Below are 17,122 nucleotides of genomic sequence, written 5' to 3'. Positions count from 1 at the left end.
CTCTCCTATTTGTGCACAGATGGATACCAGCTACAGTAATAAAATCAGTTAATGCTTGCATAGTGCTTCAAATATGTAAAACAGGTAGAGAACTTGGCAAGGGTGTTACTAATGTAAAACATTTTTAAATACATAACAGAATTTTGGGTTAAATATTAAGTCACAGCATTTATTAGAAGTTTTTTCTCCATTACTCATATTCTAAGAGCATCAGACGTACCATCTTCCTCCAGCAGTTTTGCTGCATCTTTATCTGCTTCCCACTTTCCTGTTACAAAGCAGTCTTGAATACTGTTCATAACCTGTAAAATGAAAGTGTTACTTGGACACTTCTCATGACTACAAAGCACTTCTACAGCTGACACACTTTGTCTGTAATACTTGTTCTGGCTTAGAGAGACGGCTTGCTCTCAGTCCATTTGCTATCCACATCGCAACACAACTATCAAAACTGTCTTCCTTGCTGGCAACCTCCACAGAGAGGTGGAGGGGGAATGAATTAACCTCTTCCTACCCCCAGAAATCATCCTGCCAGAAAAAGGCAAAAGCTCATTAAAGTCAGCCCATTAATGTGAGTCTGGGGTAACCATTTAGTGAATAAATAAGATGACGTCAGTCATCACAGCAATCCATCCAGCATCTTTCACTAGCATTAAGTTTACTTACTTTAATTTCCCCTTCCTATGCTAAAAAAAAAAAAACCCAAGATCTTGTTTGTGTGTAAATGTCTCTGGTGAGGACAAAGAGGAGACGAGAATTTCTGAAGACGACACATAGGCAGAACTGTCTGTAATTCACATGGGTTCGTTTCACGTCTCCATGACATATCAGCAATTCTTTATAAGGGAAATTCAAGACTGGTGTAAGTGGATACATACTAAGAGTAAAGAGTGTAAGAGCTGTCTCTCCAAAAGCAGTACCTCATCTAAATCCCAATCCTGGGGGGTTTCCACTGGAAATTTGGAGCAGTCAAGGGCATTAGCCTTTTGTTTGGATTCTTTGTCAGGACGGCTGACGTGGAACAGCCCTCCAAGCTCTTCATCAGCATCATCCTCTTCATCGGCATCCTCAGCCACTAAATAAAATGCCATAGTTAAAAGCATCATCTGCAAATCATATGTATATATTAAACTAATCAAAAACCTCTCTTGCTCCATACATCTTTAAATGTCTGATGTAGTTTGAGGAAAGAGGAATTAAATCATAAAAGTGGTTTATGCACAAGTGTACTAGTAAGGAGACCAGCGTTCCAGCTTGTATTAAGAAAGCAGCAAAACGAATACATTGTTTGATTCCCTTACAGAGCAAGCAGCAGCAAGAGAATTATTCTATACTGAGATCAGAACCCAAAGTCAGGTCTTTAGCTGGAGAGCAAATGAGATGGGACGGGACTGTGGGACAAATGTATTACACATGTAAAATTTCACATACTTTAACAGAAAAATCAGGTGCCTCATGGATGATTGGATTTATCTGAAAAAATCTGTTCTTTGATTAAGCCACTGTGAGGTCTTTGTTCAACACCTCATGTAGAAACTGTTTCACACAAAAGTAATAAAACAAAACAAAACAAAACAAAACCCAGCCTATTAGAAAAAGGCTGTCTATTTCTCCAAAACCAAATCCCATTTGTTTTGTACCCATCTGCAAACTGCTAACACTGGGTTTGTGAATGTATTGGTAATTTCTTAGGGCATTATACTGCAAACCTTAGTATACAGAACTCCCAGTAACATCAACAGGAGTTGTACATGTTGAGAGGACAGTCTCTTGCTTGGAAATGTATCAGTTTATTAATTAAACAGAGTGCATACATCATGTAAATGACAGCTTTATCTTCACTTTAAACCAACTGCCTGATTCTTGACAAATTACCATCATTATCTTAAAAAATACATTTTATAACAGACATCATAAAATTAATCTCATTCATAGTCTGAATGAACACTTCCTCACCTTTCGAAGAAGGCTTGGTTAAATTTAGACAAAATTCACTGAGGAAAAATCTCATGTGACCAGACAGATCATAAATAACCAGTTGCCAAAATAGGTGGTATGTGTATAGCATCTACTACTAGATTTTTTTTATTTTTAAAAAGATGAGCTTAAATGTTTTGGGAAAATACTATATACCAAAGGGAACTCAATACTCTTTCTATCCACCTGGGAAAATATTGCTGTATCTCAAAAAGGAAGGACCCAACAAATATATGTTTAGCAAGCCTCTGGATAAATACTAGGTCAAACTAGCATAAAATATGTTTAATTAGGAAGACAAAATTATCTTTCGGGGGGTGGGGGTGCGGGGGGGGGTTGTAGAAAAACTAAAATGTGAACTCCTGTTACCAATAAGGAGAGTTAATTCCATTATTTCCTCATGCACCCATGGAAGAGTAGACTCCAAAAGCTATGGCTAACTAATATGCCTATGATTAAAAGGCTATACAGGGATCAGAACAATAGCACCATGAGGCTGGGAGAGAAACTTACACTTATACACATGGGATTTTTACCTGTTCCATAAACAAGTTTGCGAAGGTTGGAAGCAGACTGTTGTTGTCTCAGAAAAGCTTCGGCTGCCTTTTGGGTAAGGTCTTCCTTCCACTTAAGTGCACCTGAAAGGGGAGGGAGAAGAACACTGTAAATTCCTTCCTCCACTGGCAATGCATTAGACTAAGGGACCATCTGCACTAGGGAGAAAACTTAAACAGGGAGTCAATTACAATACACTTAAAATTGGTAGATAGGATCAAGACTTTATACTGGTTACGTGACACAGATACACATGGTTGGCTCTAATTTTTCATTCTGTATTGTAACACTCTCCTGTGATTTGGTTGGTTTTGCAGTGTAGACAGTTTCTAACTTTTGAAGGAAAAAGGGGAAAAGAAAGATTAAGACCAGAGCCTGCAGACTAAACTAGACTATTTTCATCATTATAAATTCACCACTGACATCTGTTAATAAAATCACTGAAAGGTAGTTTACTTTTTCCAAATGCAATACACGAGTTTCACTTTTTTGAAAACATATCACAGTAAAGATAACAATTCTGCTGGTCTTTCGGGCCTTTGATCAGAGAACTCTATAAAAGCTAGGTATTATCAATTTTACTGTCAGGGAAATTGAGGCTTAAGCAGAGAATCAATGGCTTACAAAAGGTCTGAGATGCAGTTTCCTGCTCTAGTTACTGGACAACAGTGCTTCCCAGGAAGATAAAGAGACTCTGCCTGCAGCAATGAGCATTATGCCAAATGCACAGTAAAGGAAAATGAGAAATTTAAAATTTACCTGCTGTGTCTGCAGAAAAGTCATTTTCTTCTCCATACTCCTCTTCCTCCTTCAGTAGATTTTCAACATCATCATCATCATCCTCATCTTCTACAGTCTTTGATTCAGCCCATTCAACACCATCTACATTCTTCTCTGGAGCACTCTGAATCCCTTTCCTATCGGATTCTTCAACTTCTGAGTCATCATTTGATCCTTCCTCTTCCTGGGAGGATCCTTCAGCCTCAGATTCAGATGCCTCGTCAGCTGTGCAGTTTCCAGAATCTGTAGTGGAAACCACTTTTTTACCCGAACGGTGATCTATGTTATGATTCTCTCTTCGTTCTTTATCTTCCCTGCCTAATTCACAGGGTGTGAATTTACTTATTTGTCTGCTTGAAGATTCAGAAGCGCTGTCTGAACTTTCCTTTTCGTCACTTTCTTCTTCATCTCCATGGTCTTCTGCCTCTTCCTTGCTTTCATCAAGGTCAGTTTCCCCTTCTTCCCCTGAACTCATCTCAAGATCATCATCGCTATCAGCAAATGCTGGCAGTTCCACTGCAGTTTCTTCTGTAGTCTCCTCTCTTTTCAGACGCTTGGCACTCCTGAGACCTAGCTCTTGCCCTGGTACCTCTTTGTCACTTTCTCCCTCAACATCGTCACCATCACCACCTTCACTTCCATCCATCTCATCCTCAGACATTTCTTCATCTTGTCCCTTCTCTTCATCACTTGCTCCATCATCATTTTCTTCTTCAAACATTGCCTTCCGACGTACTCTCCCAGTCTTCAAATCAATTTGTTTCTCTTCTTTTGGCATCACAAATCTGCTTTCACCATGGAGAACAAGATAAAAAAAAAATTCAGTTGGCTTTAATTAAACATTTGATGTCACAAACAAATACGGAAGAACATTTTGGTGGTGTCACTCCAACAGCAGAAGTATGGCTACCTGTGCCATCAAAGCAAGTAGCAACACTGTCTGACAAAGAAATCTCTTAGTTCAAGAAGCCTCATTGTGGTAATGTCACAACTAAATTAGCGATTCTTCACTGTTGTCCACTAGTTTAGACCAAGTGCCTGCACTAAGTTGTTGTTTTTTTACTGAAGATTATGATTGCCATTCTCCCAGGACCCTCACAAAAACTAAAAATGTATCACCTGTTGCTATGCCAGTGAATTATTTTAAAAAAAAAATTGAAGAAAAAATGCACTGTGTTCAGTGCTGATGGAGTCTCAAACCTTTCTAACTTGGAGAAAAGTACTGTTTTATATGGAGAAATAAATGACAAAAAAACCTATTGTTGTATGCAGTGCTGTTGTAGCCATGTCCATCCCAAGATATTAGACAGACAAGGTGGATGAGGTCAGCTTGATTGGACTAACTTCTGTTGGTGAGAGAGAAGCTTTAAAGCTTAGGTCAGGTTTCCCATACACACTTTACTCCCAGGGGAATTCTGCATCTAAAAATTCTGTGCACAATATTTTAAAATTCTGCATATTTTATTTGTCAAAACACTACAATACAATCATGCCAGTTTCAATTATTTGGCAATTTATTTCAAAATATCTGTCAGCAAGTATATCTGTAACAATACAGACAACAAAATAGATCCAGGAAACGTTGCACAGCTGGGGCTCCCGCATTCAGCCCTAGAAAAAGGAAGCATTTAAGTGGAAAACAGAAATTCTGCATTGAGAAGTGGCACAAAATTCCAGCAGGCGTAATACTTACTTTGGTGTAATGACGTCACTCAGGAGTGTGAAAAATACACACCCCTGAGAAACGTAGTTATACCGACCTTACGCCGCCCGCCCCGCTCCGTGCAAACAGTGATATGTCAGCAGGAGAGCTTCTCCCGCCGACATAACTACCACCTGTCACAGAGGTGGAATAACCAACAGGATTGCGCTCAGCTGTCGTCTTAGGGTGTCTTCATCAAAGTGCTACATTAGTGCAGCTGCACCGATGCAGCGTTTGTAGTGTAGACCTGCACTTACACAGAGTTGGTCTAATTATGTCACTCAAGGGTGTGGATTATTAGTGTCACAGTTAAAGACAAGATGGAACAGATTATTTAGCATAAGTAGTTAACACATATTTCAAGGGACCATTCAAGGTGAAGAGTCCCATCAACACTCCTGAAGTTATAGGAAGAAAAGGGGAAGGATCTACCCCCGGGGGGGGGGGGAAATATGGGGTAGCTGGTTATAGACTGTTGTAAGAAGCCTTAAATCCAGTGTGTCTATTCAGTCCATGAGTGTAGGAATCTAGCAAGACACTAAAAATCTAAGCTCATCATCAGAAGCAAGCTCCCCACAGACCAGGATACAACTCAAAAAGCGGCACCAGACCCTGCCAGAACAATAGATGCAAAACCTGCAAACATATTTCCACTACTACAATGATCTACACCCCCCCGCGACACACTTTTCAAAATCTCTGTGCCTACACTTGCCTATCACAACATGCCATCCAGTGAATTAAATGCCCCAATAGCAACTGTGCCAGGGTGAAACCAGACAATTACTATGCTTTCAAATGAACTCATACAGGAAAATGATGCAAGACAAAAACACCTCATCACCTGTGGGTGAACACTTTTCAAAGTGAATACTCTTTATCTGACCTATTGCCTAAAGGAAACTTGCACAACACTTTCAAAAGGCGAGCCTGGGAGCCTAAATTCATAACTTTGCTGGACACTAAACATCATGGACTGAAGAGACATACTGGATGTATGGCTTTTTACAATGATATACAACCCACTAGCAACTCCCTATATTGCTGCTTTCCCACCTTCCTTTCCTCCCTATCAGAAGGGAGTTCATAGGCCACTTCTTCTTGAATGGTCCGTTGAAATGTGTTAACTACTTATGCTAAACAATCTATTCTACCTTGTATTTAGCTGTGACATTCTGAGCCCTGGATCTACACTCCACCCCGAGTGGCGTAGTTACACTGACTTAAGTGCTGGTGTGGACAGCGCTATGTCGGTGGGAGAGCTTCGGCATAGTGCATCTTCACCAGACACAATGCAGCTGCACCGCTGTACGTATAGACATGCCCTAAGCCAACAGGAAAAGCTCTCTCTTGTCGGCTTAGAGTGTCTTCATTAAAGCACTACACTGGCGGAGGTGCATCAGTGCCGCTGCACCAATGCAGCGTTTTAAGTGTATACCTGCCCTGAATGTGTTTCCCAGACCTGAAAAAGAGCTCTGTGTAAGCTTGCAAATTTGTCTCTCTCACCAACAGAAGTTGGTCAAACAACAAATATTACCTCTCCCACCTTGTCTCGAAAAACTTCATTAAAAGAAGGCATAGAGGTACACTAAAGGATCTCTTTATGAAATGATAAGAATTTTTTTTAAAAAAACAGCTTAGCTGTTTAAGCAAAAGTTAAAAAAAATAATAATTAGCTGAAGGTGGACAACATGGAACATTTCAGCCTGAACAGTTAAAAAGAGTTATAAGCAACAAAAAACAGTCTTATAACGGGAAGTGATAAGCAATCTAATTGTAGGGTGGCATTACCAACTTCTTCTATAATTACAAATATACTCCTATTCTGAACATTACTTTGAAGTCTGCAATCCCAGAATTGCTCAAACAAAGACCAGTGAAATTTACAACCATGATTACTTATCTTTTAGGACTAACTACGCTAAACAGAGAAAGTGCAAATAAAGCTTAGATTTCTTCTCCTCTTAAGACCTGACAAAAGAAGAACCTTGTACTGATTATTCCATTCTGAAAAGTTAATACCTAATGGATAATCATAATTTACCGTGCCCAAAAACAGAAATGGCCAAAAAAAAAAACAAAACTAGATGCATGTCTAAAGGTGATATAAAGCAAATATACCCATTCTACAATTATTTCTCCTATAAACATCCATGCCCACATCCTGAAGCATCCTTACTCCCATGCCCACCTATTGTTTAGTTGAGGTTGAATTATGTTTTCCACGTTTAGGGGAGGACTGATACAGAAGAGTAGGAAACAGCGCTGTTTAACTCATAAAACAAGTTCAAACCCTGATAAAATCACTACTGAAAATATGTGTGATGATCTCATCTTACTCTGTTCTAATGAAGGTTGGGAACAGAGTCATGAAGTTTAAACAGGTCTGCTTTAAGTTTTAGAGCTCCGTACTCCTGTTTCTCTTCTACAATAAACCTCTCCCAAACTCTTTCTGTGCATGTGCCATGCAAGCAAACCACACACCTTTAATATCAGCCCACTGCAACAGCTATTAACTAAGCTACACAAGTGGCCAAAGCTGTTGCCTGTGTTATGCCTCTTCTAATCAAGTTGTTCTGTCTCCCACTGCTCGGTAAAATTCCAAACTTACTCTTGGTTTTCCACATCTTCTGAACCTAATGGTTTGGAGTCCATGAAAAGAGACACTTTGCTTGAAGCCATCTTAACATCAATGGTGGAATGTGTGGAGATGAGGCTTTGGACTAGTTCATGATTTGGTCTCACTTCTTCCTGACAAACCAAAAGATTTTTTTCTGTTTAATAGATCAATTATACAAATGTTTATTGAACTATCAACAAATTTTTAAAACTGCCTAAACTGGGCAACAGGAACAGACTCAATATTAAACCATGCAAATTACAGAGATGGGCTCCTTACCAGTGTGTAAAAAACATATTGTACATTTAACAATATTTTAACTCATGCACCATAATATTTGAAATGGTCTGAGCACAAGACAGAGAAAAAGTTCAAGCCCTGCCTTGGAGAGCAACTTTCTTGGATGAGATACAACCACTCTCCCTCAATTTCCCCACCTGCAAAATGAGACTAAATACATAGGCCCTGCTCTCAGGGATGGCATGACACTTAGTTAATGCTTGGTAAGTATCTGAAGAAAAATAAGCTATGTAAGAATTTATTATTAATTACTTCCTTAGCTGTTTTCCACAGCTTCTGAGAGAGGGTAATTGGGAAAAACAAACACACACACAAACTATTTTGTTTCTCAATCATTGTAGAAAGAAAGGTGGTTAATAAGATATTTAAGGATAAGGATATGTTTGCATATCATTTGGGTTGATGTTTAAAAAACAAAAACAAAAAAACTGTTTCCAAGCACCATTGCTTTGCCTCTTTAGGCAGAAGCTATATTCTACTGGAGAACAGAGAACTCAAAGAAACAGACTTTCTCCTCACCTCTTCATCTTGATGAGCATGACTTCCACCAAGGTCAATATAAACAGCATCTTTGTCATACACTACACCTCCAACTCCTGACAGTGGGGCATAAATAAGTTTATCCTTCTCATTTAAGGAACGCTTTTTCTGCTGTTCAGGAAGTGCACAGGGGTCTGGCAGGAAACTCACATCGCTCACAGCAAAGTCCCCTACACCTGGGTTGGTGAACAAGGAAGAAAAGGATTTTGACAAAGCTCTGATTTAAAAAAAAAAACAAACAAAAAACAACACACCTGTACAGTTCACCATAAAGAGGTAAAGGGGCTCTACTGTGGCATGCAGTGATTTAACATCAATAGTACGCTGCATAGATAAACCATATGCAACACTTTTAAGACCTACTACTAAGTCTGGAAAACATTCTACAAATTAATCAGCTAGTGGACTATAAATCACTGGCAACTTACTCCTGTAAATATACACTTATCTTCATTACTAACATCATCTCAGCCTTGTTAAAAAGAAAATAACTTAAATCACTAAGTTATCATTAATTAGTATTCATTTATTACGCTACATAATACTTTTCATTTTAAATAAGCCTAACTTACTTTTCATTATTAACACTACTTTTTTTTGCATTTCAATCATCCTAGAGAGCGTAACTACACTGATCAATTTCATTTTCTGGTTTTCCATGCTAGTACATTGTTATTGTGTTTAGATTTAGCACTGCAAGAAGATTTCTCAATTAAAAGTTTTACAAAATATTAATATTAAAATATTAACTATAGTACGGTGGTCTTTTACAGATGTAAACTATCCCTTTAACAGTAATAGCATTACAAGCTATAAATCATCAAAATAATAAGAATTTTAAGAGATTAGATACATTACCTGGCATGTGAATTTGGCTTTTGTTTTTTAGGTATGCTCCTCTTAAGTAGCCATAAAGTGACACCTTTCTGTCACACTTTGGATTGACTCGAACATCTTCTGGGTTTGTCAAGTCTTCCATTCTAGGGAATATCAGAAGAGATATTAGAAATACAGTCTCTCAACTATCATCCTCCAAAAAGAAAGTACTGAAGCAAATTACTGCACTTGCTACATTAAACTACTATTGCAGCTTTATTTAAAAAAAAAATCACAAACATCGTATAATCTCATTTTTTGACATTTTCACTGTTTGATAATAGGAACACAATAAAGCACACTGTCATGTTAAAGTCTTTTTTTTGGTTAAAGATTCTTGTGTGTTGAATATTTTAGATGATAATTTTATTTTAAATGTATAACATTTAATCTAATACTACATCTCTGAAAGATTAAGCGTGTGTTCATTTGGGGCATTTCTCCTTTATCTGGGGGCAGAAAGTGAAAACAACTGAATCAGTTTCATTTTTGTTTATAGTCACTTTCTAGCCAATTTCACTTTTAGGCTCTCATGCACAATAAGGTTAAGCTAACACCTAAAACTGGAACTGGAAGATTTAGAGAATATTTTTTCTTCTTTTCCCCAAATGTGCTCTGTGCATTTCAGAGACCTTTGTGTATCATCTTTCTAAGTACTTCTCCGACCACATCACTTAAGCACTGCCGCGGTATTTAAAAGCAAAACACAAAATGTCTGTTTCTTAACTCTTTCCCAAATTGCAAGAAAAATAATCTTATCAGTTCATAGGTATTTCCCTCCCCTCATTTATGAGTGAATGGGACTTTGAAAGAAGCAAGGCTTGTTTTTTTTAATTGATTTCTGTTAATCTCTTCCAAGAGTGAGCTAGGTCCAGCTCCTCTGAAAGTACAGTCTTCAGAAGCCACAAACTTCCCCTCCCCCTTTTTGTAGACAGATGCATTGTTCCAGTGGAACTAGCTGTTGTGTGAGATCATGGACACAGAAGGAGACACAATCTCTCAGGTGGCTAGAGCCAATCCCATGGAGAGTTTTGAAATTCAGGATAGAGACCTTGAAGTAGACTCCGTATTCAATGGAGAGCCATTCCAGTGATTAGAGATCAGAGTGATATGTTCACTATCTGCTGTTAAACTATTGGGATGCTGTGGTTTCAGAGAAGTTCAACATAATCACGCGGCAGTTTTGTTTAAATGTTTTATGGACAGTGTTCAAATAACCTGTAGCATTCTAAAGACACATTTACTGCCTCATCCTACAAGTCTGTGAACAAATCAAACTTACACTGAAGTCACCAGGCCAAGTTTACCACTGACTTAAGTGGGCTCAGCTCCACGGAAGTCAGATGGCAAATTATTATAACTGTTTTTTTAATTTAGTGGGGTTGCACTCATTTATAGCAATAGAGACCATGCACCAGCTGCCACAGTAATGGATAACTCTATAAAATTCTAGCTACACATTAAATTGGTCATTTGCATGCCCAACAGTTACATAACTGTACTATTAAAATAAATTTTTTCAGAAGTGTACAGGAATAGAATTACACCATTCCCTCATACTGACATGAGCGGAGCTGCGTGGCTAAACTTACATGCACAGGATTGAAAATACACCTCTTACACCACTGATTTCCCCTCATTTACGTCAGTAATGAAAAAAGAGATTAAACTTTAATTTAGCCATTATCAACTGACTGGCTGTTACATTCTTATAAAAACAGAACTTGGGGGTGGGAGTGCAGAGGACAAACAGAGAATTGAGGAAAAAAGAAAACCACGTACCTGTCTGCTAGGACATATGGATGAGATGTCTGCCATGTAAGTGGACGGAATTTCATAACAGAGATAAAGCGCCCCAGATTATGAATTTCCTGCTTTTGGTACTCTCCGTGTACCATCCCAGAGAGATAAAACAGCTTGGCACCCTAAATCAAATTTATATTAAAAGTTTAACAAAAAAAAAAAAAAAAAAACTTACCCCAATTAAATTCCTACCTCATTAAAACTAAAGCAAGAGACTGCATTCAACAAGTTACAATTGCCTTCAATAGATTTGAGTTAACTTCTGTTAATTATCTCCCCTCCATCAAGGCAAAAAGTTATCCCCAACAATTTGGCACCAGGTGTGCAAGGCTCACAATAGCAGCAAAGACTTGCTTTTGCATCTGTTAAAGGGCAGATGTATGTTTCACAGAAATCATGTCTTTTTTCAGCAGCAGGCGCAACACAAATACAGAAGCTACACAACATTAGCATTGTTAGACACCGCATTAAAGTCTGCAAAGCAACACCATCTGGCTTTTATGAATTTAGGAGTTGATCCTGCAACCCCCTACCCACATCATTACTTGTGTGAATGACTACTGGGCTCTAGTGCTGTAACAGCTCTATTGTTTAGTGAGAGAGCTCAATTACACAAGTCAATTTTCAAGAAAGAGAAAGATTGTATAATCTGAGTCTCAATGCTAAATGCTACACTAGCAGTGTCTTGTCTTTCAGTAACATTTGTGACCAAACAAATGCAGTACATTTAAATACTTGAATATTTTCCCCACCCCTAAATCAATTTCCACAGTTCAAACATTTATGAAAAATAACTGTTTGGTATTATACCTGATATACTTCTGTCCAGAATCTGTGTTTTAATCTCTTTTTGGTCTTCTTTAACTGTTTGTTGTTCTTGAAGGTATCCAGGTGAGTAAGGACACCCATGATTTTGGGAAACCCATGTACTTGGCAGATGTTCAAGAATTCAAAGGTTTCCATCTCAAATCCAAAGCTGGCATCAATGAGCATAAGAACCTGAAAGTGAATGAAAACAATTTACCCTGGTGCTATTGAGATGTCCTCATCAGCATCTTCAACTAATTTAATAGTCATGCTTTTAAACAGGATCCATCTCTTCATTCAGTCTGTTGCTGGCTTTGATAAATTTTTAATCTCAAGGAGTCAGGCAGTCTCCCAAGGATTTTCACACAACCTAGTGAACCATTGTGGCCTTTTAAATTAAAAGTTGTGTCTTAAGCCCTTCTTAGTTTAGAGAAGGCTAAGAAATCAAATCCCCTCTCCTAAATCTATATATATTTATAATTTTTCTTCACTTTGTTTCCCCCTCTCCAGAAAAATTACAGGAGGACAAAAAAAACAAACAAAAACCACACCCCCACAGACAAGAGTCAGAACAAAAGTCTCCCCCTGGACAATCACCACCTTCCTCCTCTGCAAAAAAAGTGTTAGTCCCAGCAACGAGGGACAGATCCTTATTTAGTTAAGTAGCCTCTTACTGCTCAAACAGTAATGAGGCTCTTTGAGAAGTAAGATAATACGTAACAGGCGTAAGAGTATCAGAATCTGGCCCTCCTCAGCTAACAAACTTTGTCCGCTCTTAAAACATGCAAGACTGAGCTTTTATCAATTTTTGCAGGAATGTCTGATTAAATTAGTAAAGATAAAGGCCCTGATTGTTTTGGGTATCTGACAAATGCAACCAAAGATTAGGTTACCTCAAGAGACTACTGCAGTAATGCCTTAAGGGGCTAGAGCATCTAAGATCATAAACAGGTCTTTGGTACAAGTGAGGTAAACAAACTTCCTTCATATGTTGCAATTACTGTAATGTGTCACAGAGATGATGATAACGGAGCAGAACATTGACATAGGATAATCGTCTCCTGTAGTCACATGAACATGAGGCAAAGCTAATTAGGTCCTCAGCAACAAGGAGCCTAAGGCCTTGTCTACACTAAAGGGAAAAGTCGATCTAAGCTACTCAACTTAAGTTACGTGAATAGCGTAACTCAAATCGACGTACCTTAGATCTACTTACTATGGGGTCCACACTACGCAACATCGATGGGAGACGCTCTCCCGTCGACTCCCCTTACTCTTCTCAATTAGGTGGGAGTACAGGAATTGAGGGGAGAGCGATCGGCAGTTGATTTAGCGGGTCCGGTAAGTGTAGACAAGCCCTAAGATGCAAAGGAATTAATGGCTTATGGCTCCGTCAGTAACTAAGTCCTCCTAACCTTGTGACAATCAAACCGATATAGTGCTTCTCGGCATCATATACATTCATAACCTCAGGCATATACCATATCTATTATTTATGTTTTAAATGCATCTCATTGTCTCAAAGAACATGTATGCAGTAGAAGACTACTCAGATTAGCTGGTCAATTCAACAATTGCCAAAAATAACCCCACAATCAACTATCAGCAAAAATATATTCCATATCCACCACCTCAGCCAAAAAATCTGAGTAGACAAGTTGGCTTTGCACCCTGTCCTGAAGATCAACAGACTCAGATATGCTTGACCAAAGAGGGAGGTAAATTACAGAATTGATGCTCTCATCTGAAAACACTCTGACTGCAGCACTCAGACCTTCAAATCCAAGGTTCACCAGCTAGATGCATCAGATGAACCCAAATGATGTAGCAGTATGTTTCCCTTTCCACATTTTAGTGAACAATCTGATCATTGTAGAATTTTTTCTTCTATTAGAGTTCTCTGAGGGGGTCTACAAACATGCGGACAAGGATAATCCAGTGGATATAGTGTATTTAACCTTTCAGAAAGCTTTGACAAGTTCCCTCACCAAAGGCTCTTAAGCAAAGTAAGCAGACATGGGAAAAGAGACATGAATAAGAGACTGGTTAAAAGACAGGAAACCAAGGATTGCAATAAATGATCAGTTTTCAGAAGGGAGCGAGGTAAATAGTGGTGTTTCCCCAGGAGTCTGTACTCGGACCAGTGATGTTCAACATATTCATAAATGATCTGGAAAAAGGGGTAAACACTGAGGTAGCAAAATTTGACAGTGAGGTGACGATACACAATTACTCAAGATAGGTAAGTCCAAAATAGACTGCGCAGAGTTACAAAGGGATCTCACAAAACTGGGTGACTGGGCAACAAAAAGGCAGATGATATTAAATGTAGATAAATGCAAAGTAATGCACACTGAAAAACAATCTCAAGTATATATACAAAATGATGGAGTCTAAATTAGCTGTTACTACTCAAGAAAGCGATCTCAGAGTCATTGTGGATAGTTCACTCAATATTCAGCAGCAGTCAAAAAAAGCTAACAGAATGTTAGGAACCATTAGGAAAAAACTAGACAAGAGAAAATATTATAATGCCTCTATATAAATCCATGGTACACCAATATCTTGAATACTGCATACAGATCTGGTCGCTCCATCTCAAAAAAAAAATATATATTGGAATTTTAAAATGTACAGAGATGGGCAACAAAAATTATTGGGATATGGAACAACTTCCATATAAGGAGAGATTAAAAAGTACTTCACACAACAGAGTCAACCTGAGTAACTGTTTGCCAGGGGATGTTGAGAAGGCCAAAACTATAACAGGGTTCAAAAAAGAACTAGATAAGTTCACTGCAGATAGGTCCATCAATGGGATGCAACACCAGTCTCTGAGTGTCCCTAGCCTCTGTTTACCAGAAGCTGGGAGTGGATGACGGGATGGATCACTTGATGATTGTTCTGTTCATTCCCTCTAAAGCACCTGGCATTAGCCACAGTCGGAAGACAGGATACTGGGCTATATGGACCATTGGTCTGACCCACTATAGCCATACTTATATTCTTATGTTTTAACAAACCATTTCAAATGTCAATAGGGCTGAATTGGAATTTGTTTAGCGTAAAGTTGCTGTTCCGTTCTGGTTTCTTAAAGAGATTTTTCATTAAGGTTCAGCAGTGGAATGGGCAACAGAGGGTCAGTAGACATTCAAAGGCAGTTTCCCCCTTGTTACTTCTGGTCAAGTCCCAGTGACTGCTCCAGAAAATTAGGCCTTTTAGGGACCCCTCCTGCTCCTACTGAAGTCAAAGGGAGTTTTACCAGTGACTGCAATGGGAGTAAAGATCAAGCCAATAATATGTAGGTGTGATCTAGGCAAAGGTATTATTTCCACAATTGCTGACTTACCAAATCTGCAACTTTAGCCAGATCAATCATTGTGTTAATGTCGCATCCACATTCAATAATGGTCAGCCTACGCCTTTTACCTGTGAAGAAATGCAAATTTAAGGAAAAACAAAAGTGAACCAACTAAAGATATTTTATATTAACCTCAATAGTCTCAGCTATTTCATCAATTCTGCTACAATACTGTGCTGATATAGTTGACTTCTCTAATTAGCCATGCTTACATGTTGGAATGTTACTCAGATTTATTTATTGTGAGGATTCATACCAAGTAATGCACCTTTGATAGATAAATTTATTTCTCTATCAAAAATATCCAACAGAAGGAGATTAAACAGACAGAGACAGCAGAATTTTAAATTCCTATTGGCTTTGTGCTGATTTATTGTGCAGCTGTTCTCCTGGATTACAGGTTGCTCTCCCATAATAGAAGGGATGGACTAGATTAGCCAACATTTTCTTCCCAGTTCAAACTTCTTACGCGCCTAATGATGGGGGGCTGGGAGCACCCCCTGGCTCTTCTGGTTGGCTGATATTCCCCATTTTATAAGACCCATTTTTCAGTTGCTTGTAACTTTGCCAAACTTTAACCACTTGGGCTGAAATTTTCCATGATTATTCAACATTTACAGTGGTAAATCATAACAACAAACAGTAGTCATTGGGCCAGAGAAAGAGTGAGAACGGCTCTCTAGCCTGGTGATTAAGGAACTCACCTGGGATGCAGGAGATCCAAGTTCTAGCCCCTGCTCCAATGACTAATTATTTATAAAAAAGTAAAATAGGAGAGGTGAGGGACACCTGCCCCAGGATATCCCATAACCCAGTGGTCAGGGCACCGTCCTGCAATATAGGAGACCCAAGTTCAAACGTTCAGAAAAGTCATATCTGACCTGGCGAGAGGCAGGCACTTGTAATCTGGTTCTGACAGCTTCAGATCAGGTTGCAAAGCTCTGTTACGATAGTCTGTTACATGAGCATATACTATTTTTGCCACAGGCCTTCTGTCTCACTTGGTGCACAGGCTAGCCCTGTTCTAGGGATGGAGCAGGACTGAGTAATAGAGACAACAGTTATCTATAGGTAAGACTATGTTTTAGTCACGGGTATTTTTACTAAAAAAGTCATGGACAGGTCACAGGCCATAAACAAAAATTCATGGGCCTGTGACCTGACCATGACCTTCTCTAAAAATACCCACCTTGCCTAAAACTTGGGCGGGGGGGCCCCGTGGGTGCTTGGGGGAGGGAGCAATCCAGGGATGCCAGAGGTGCTGAGGCATGTGACCTGAGACCTCCGCTGGTACTGGGGGAGAGGGGGCTGGGCTGCGGGACATAGCCTGGGACCCCAACTGGTGTTGGGCGGGGGGGGGGAGGTAGAGAGCAGGGCCTTCCTACCCAGCTCCGCATCCCTGCAGCTCCTATGTGGCAGATGCAGGGACCAGGGCAGGAGCTCCGCTACTTCCACCACAAGTGCCGGCTACCGCAGCCAATGGGAGCTGCAGGGGCAGGGCCTGCAGGTTCAGGCAGCATGCGGCGTGGAGCCCCCACCCAGGAGCTGCAGGGGGGACATGCCAATGGGAGCCGGGGAGCCCCCCCCCCACACACACACACATACACACCCTCCGACCCCTAGCCCTGAGCCCCCTCCCACACACCCAAACTGCTGCTGCTGGCGCAGGGGCTGCCTACCTTGGGCAGCCCCTGAGCCAGCACCAGCCACTGCAAAAGTCACAGAAAGTCATGGAATCTGTGACCTCGGTGACAGACTCACAGCCTTACCTATAGGATCCCTGTTTCATTTTTACAGAAAG

At 39.7% G+C, this 17,122-nt stretch overlaps 1 protein-coding gene across 4 annotated transcripts in view; it reads right to left on the bottom strand.

Annotated features, from left to right (window-relative positions):
* BMS1 (BMS1 ribosome biogenesis factor) overlaps nucleotides 1-17,122 on the bottom strand; it is a 39,784-nt gene that overhangs the window by 18,503 nt on the left and 4,159 nt on the right. For 3 of the 4 annotated variants that reach the window (XM_077821799.1, XM_077821797.1, XM_077821800.1), the window contains exons 4-13: nucleotides 15,310-15,389; nucleotides 11,964-12,152; nucleotides 11,133-11,275; nucleotides 9,333-9,454; nucleotides 8,454-8,650; nucleotides 7,626-7,765; nucleotides 3,292-4,100; nucleotides 2,514-2,615; nucleotides 921-1,075; nucleotides 221-302 (exon numbers count right to left, since the gene is read on the bottom strand). In XM_077821799.1, coding sequence (XP_077677925.1) covers nucleotides 221-302; nucleotides 921-1,075; nucleotides 2,514-2,615; nucleotides 3,292-4,100; nucleotides 7,626-7,765; nucleotides 8,454-8,650; nucleotides 9,333-9,454; nucleotides 11,133-11,275; nucleotides 11,964-12,152; nucleotides 15,310-15,389 — 2,019 coding nt within the window. The remainder of the gene's footprint in view (nucleotides 1-220; nucleotides 303-920; nucleotides 1,076-2,513; nucleotides 2,616-3,291; nucleotides 4,101-7,625; nucleotides 7,766-8,453; nucleotides 8,651-9,332; nucleotides 9,455-11,132; nucleotides 11,276-11,963; nucleotides 12,153-15,309; nucleotides 15,390-17,122) is intronic. The other variant, XM_077821801.1, reaches the window with a different exon arrangement.

The sequence above is a fragment of the Eretmochelys imbricata genome, chromosome 7 (assembly GCF_965152235.1).
Source record: "Eretmochelys imbricata isolate rEreImb1 chromosome 7, rEreImb1.hap1, whole genome shotgun sequence".
NCBI classification, from domain to species: Eukaryota; Metazoa; Chordata; order Testudines; family Cheloniidae; genus Eretmochelys; species Eretmochelys imbricata.
Note: the sequence above shows the minus strand (reverse complement) of the source record. Positions and strands in the feature narration are given on the sequence as shown.